General features: G+C 37.5%; 1 protein-coding gene across 1 annotated transcript in view; it reads left to right on the forward strand.

The window, feature by feature from the left end:
* LOC106535063 (dual specificity mitogen-activated protein kinase kinase 4) overlaps positions 1-2,049 on the forward strand; it is a gene marked incomplete in the record, with an annotated part of 13,053 nt that overhangs the window by 7,926 nt on the left and 3,078 nt on the right. Inside the window, 4 exon segments of the mRNA XM_014031941.1 lie at positions 325-427; positions 501-675; positions 763-882; positions 967-1,086. Of these exon segments, the coding sequence (XP_013887395.1) occupies positions 325-427; positions 501-675; positions 763-882; positions 967-1,086 (518 nt within the window).

A 2,049-nucleotide genomic window follows, 5' to 3' on the forward strand; every position in this document is an offset into this window, starting at 1 on the left:
TTGTTAACTAAATATTTAATTTGTAAGTTAAATATTTAGTTTATAAACTATGACATTTATAAATGTATGAATCATATGGTGAAAAACTGACTTTGAAAAATAAATATGTTCTTTTTTTCTTGTAAAAGGCTAAATAAAACAAAGATATTGGTGGTAATTTTTGACTGTGTAACGTTACAAATGGCACCCCGTACTGGTTTGTGTTGTTTTTCACACCTTTAACCTTCTGGCGTTTCACCGTGGATGAGTTTGTTTGACTCCGCCCCCTCCATGTTTGCTGCAGGGTTCAAAGCTCAGCTGACGTTTCTGCTCCTTTTTATTCAGGCAAACGTAAAGCCCTGAAGCTGAACTTCGCCAACCCTTCGATCAAACCCTCTACGAGATTCTCTCTAAACACGGCCGGGCCTCCGTTTCAGAACCCACACATGTGAGTTGGATCTTGGCTTCATTTGACACGTCTGGTTTTTGTTGTTGTTATTGTTGTTGTTTGTGTCCTTCAGAGAGAGGCTGAGGACTCACAGCATCGAGTCGTCTGGAAAGTTAAAGATCTCCCCGGAGCAGCACTGGGACTTCACGGCCGAGGATCTGAAAGATCTGGGCGAGATCGGCCGAGGGGCGTACGGCTCCGTCAACAAGATGGTGCACAAGCCCAGCAACACCATCATGGCCGTCAAGGTGGTCCGCCTCATCCAGGCCTCGGGGGGAGTCGTGTAAACGCAAAAACTCAAACATTATTCTTGTTTTTTCTTTTCTTTGGTCCAGCGGATTCGGTCGACGGTGGATGAAAAGGAGCAGAAGCAGCTTCTGATGGACCTGGACGTGGTCATGAGAAGCAGCGACTGTCCGTACATCGTCCAGTTTTACGGCGCTCTCTTCAGAGAGGTGAAAACCTTTAGCTGTGACAGGAAGCAGCGCTCACAGTGAAAGTTTAATAACTGGAATAAGTCTGRTTTCTCCTGGTTTCAGGGCGACTGCTGGATCTGTATGGAACTTATGGCTACCTCCTTAGACAAGTTTTACAAGTTTGTATATTGCACATTAGACGACGTGATTCCAGAGGAAATATTAGGAAAAATAACTTTAGCTGTGAGTCCTTTTCTTCCTTCTTTATACTTTTCTGTTAAACGTATCCATCACTAAACCGGTTTTTTTCTGCAGACTGTGAAAGCTCTTAACCACTTAAAGGAAAACTTGAAAATTATACACCGAGGTAAGAAGTCTGCCAACACTTCAGATACTACTTTACAAACTTATAATAGCCACTTTAGGCTGGTTTCAGCTTTTATTTTTTAGCTATTTTAAAACAATTTACAAGGTTTTTGTCATGTTTTTGCTCATTTAAAAAAGTTAACTATTCTGTTAATTTAATTTGAATATATTTCTAGTTCTGCTTTTTTAAAACTTTGCTAATTTCAGATTCCTTCGGCTTCTATTTGTTGATTTTAGCTTTTTTTAGTTTTAGCTATCATTCTGACTTTTTTGCTATCTTCTGCTAATTTTAGCTTTGTTGTGCTTCTTTCAGCTACTTTCTGCAAATTTCAGCTGTTTTCAGTGATTTTTATGGCTTGTTTCAGATAATTTAAACTTTTTTGTGATTTCAACTACATTCTGCTTATTTCAGCTGTTTTTTTGTGTTTTTAGCTACCTTTCAGCTTTTGTCAGCTAAATTCACTTTTTTGTAATCATTTCCACTTCTCACTGCTTAATTAAGCAAACATTCTTTTTCTTTGTGCTTATTTCAGCAATTACAGCTACTTTAGGCTGGTTTCAGCATTTTTTAACTATTTCAAAACAGTTTACAATTTTTTAAAGTTAAATTTAAAAATTTTTACTAGTAATTTTGACTATTATTTCTGTTCATTTTTATTTTAATAGTTTTCTTGTTTTGCCTTTTTTCTTTTTTAGCTATTCTGCTAATTGTAACTTTGTGCTTCTTTCAGCTGCTTTCTGTTAATTTGAGCTCTTCTGTACTAATTTCTTTGTTTAATTTGTTGTGTGTGTGTGTGTGTGTGTGTGTGTGTGTGTGTGTGTGTGTGTGTGTGTGTGTGT

The sequence above is a fragment of the Austrofundulus limnaeus genome, unplaced genomic scaffold, assembly GCF_001266775.1.
Source record: "Austrofundulus limnaeus strain Quisiro unplaced genomic scaffold, Austrofundulus_limnaeus-1.0 Scaffold1350, whole genome shotgun sequence".
Classification (NCBI taxonomy): domain Eukaryota; kingdom Metazoa; phylum Chordata; class Actinopteri; order Cyprinodontiformes; family Rivulidae; genus Austrofundulus; species Austrofundulus limnaeus.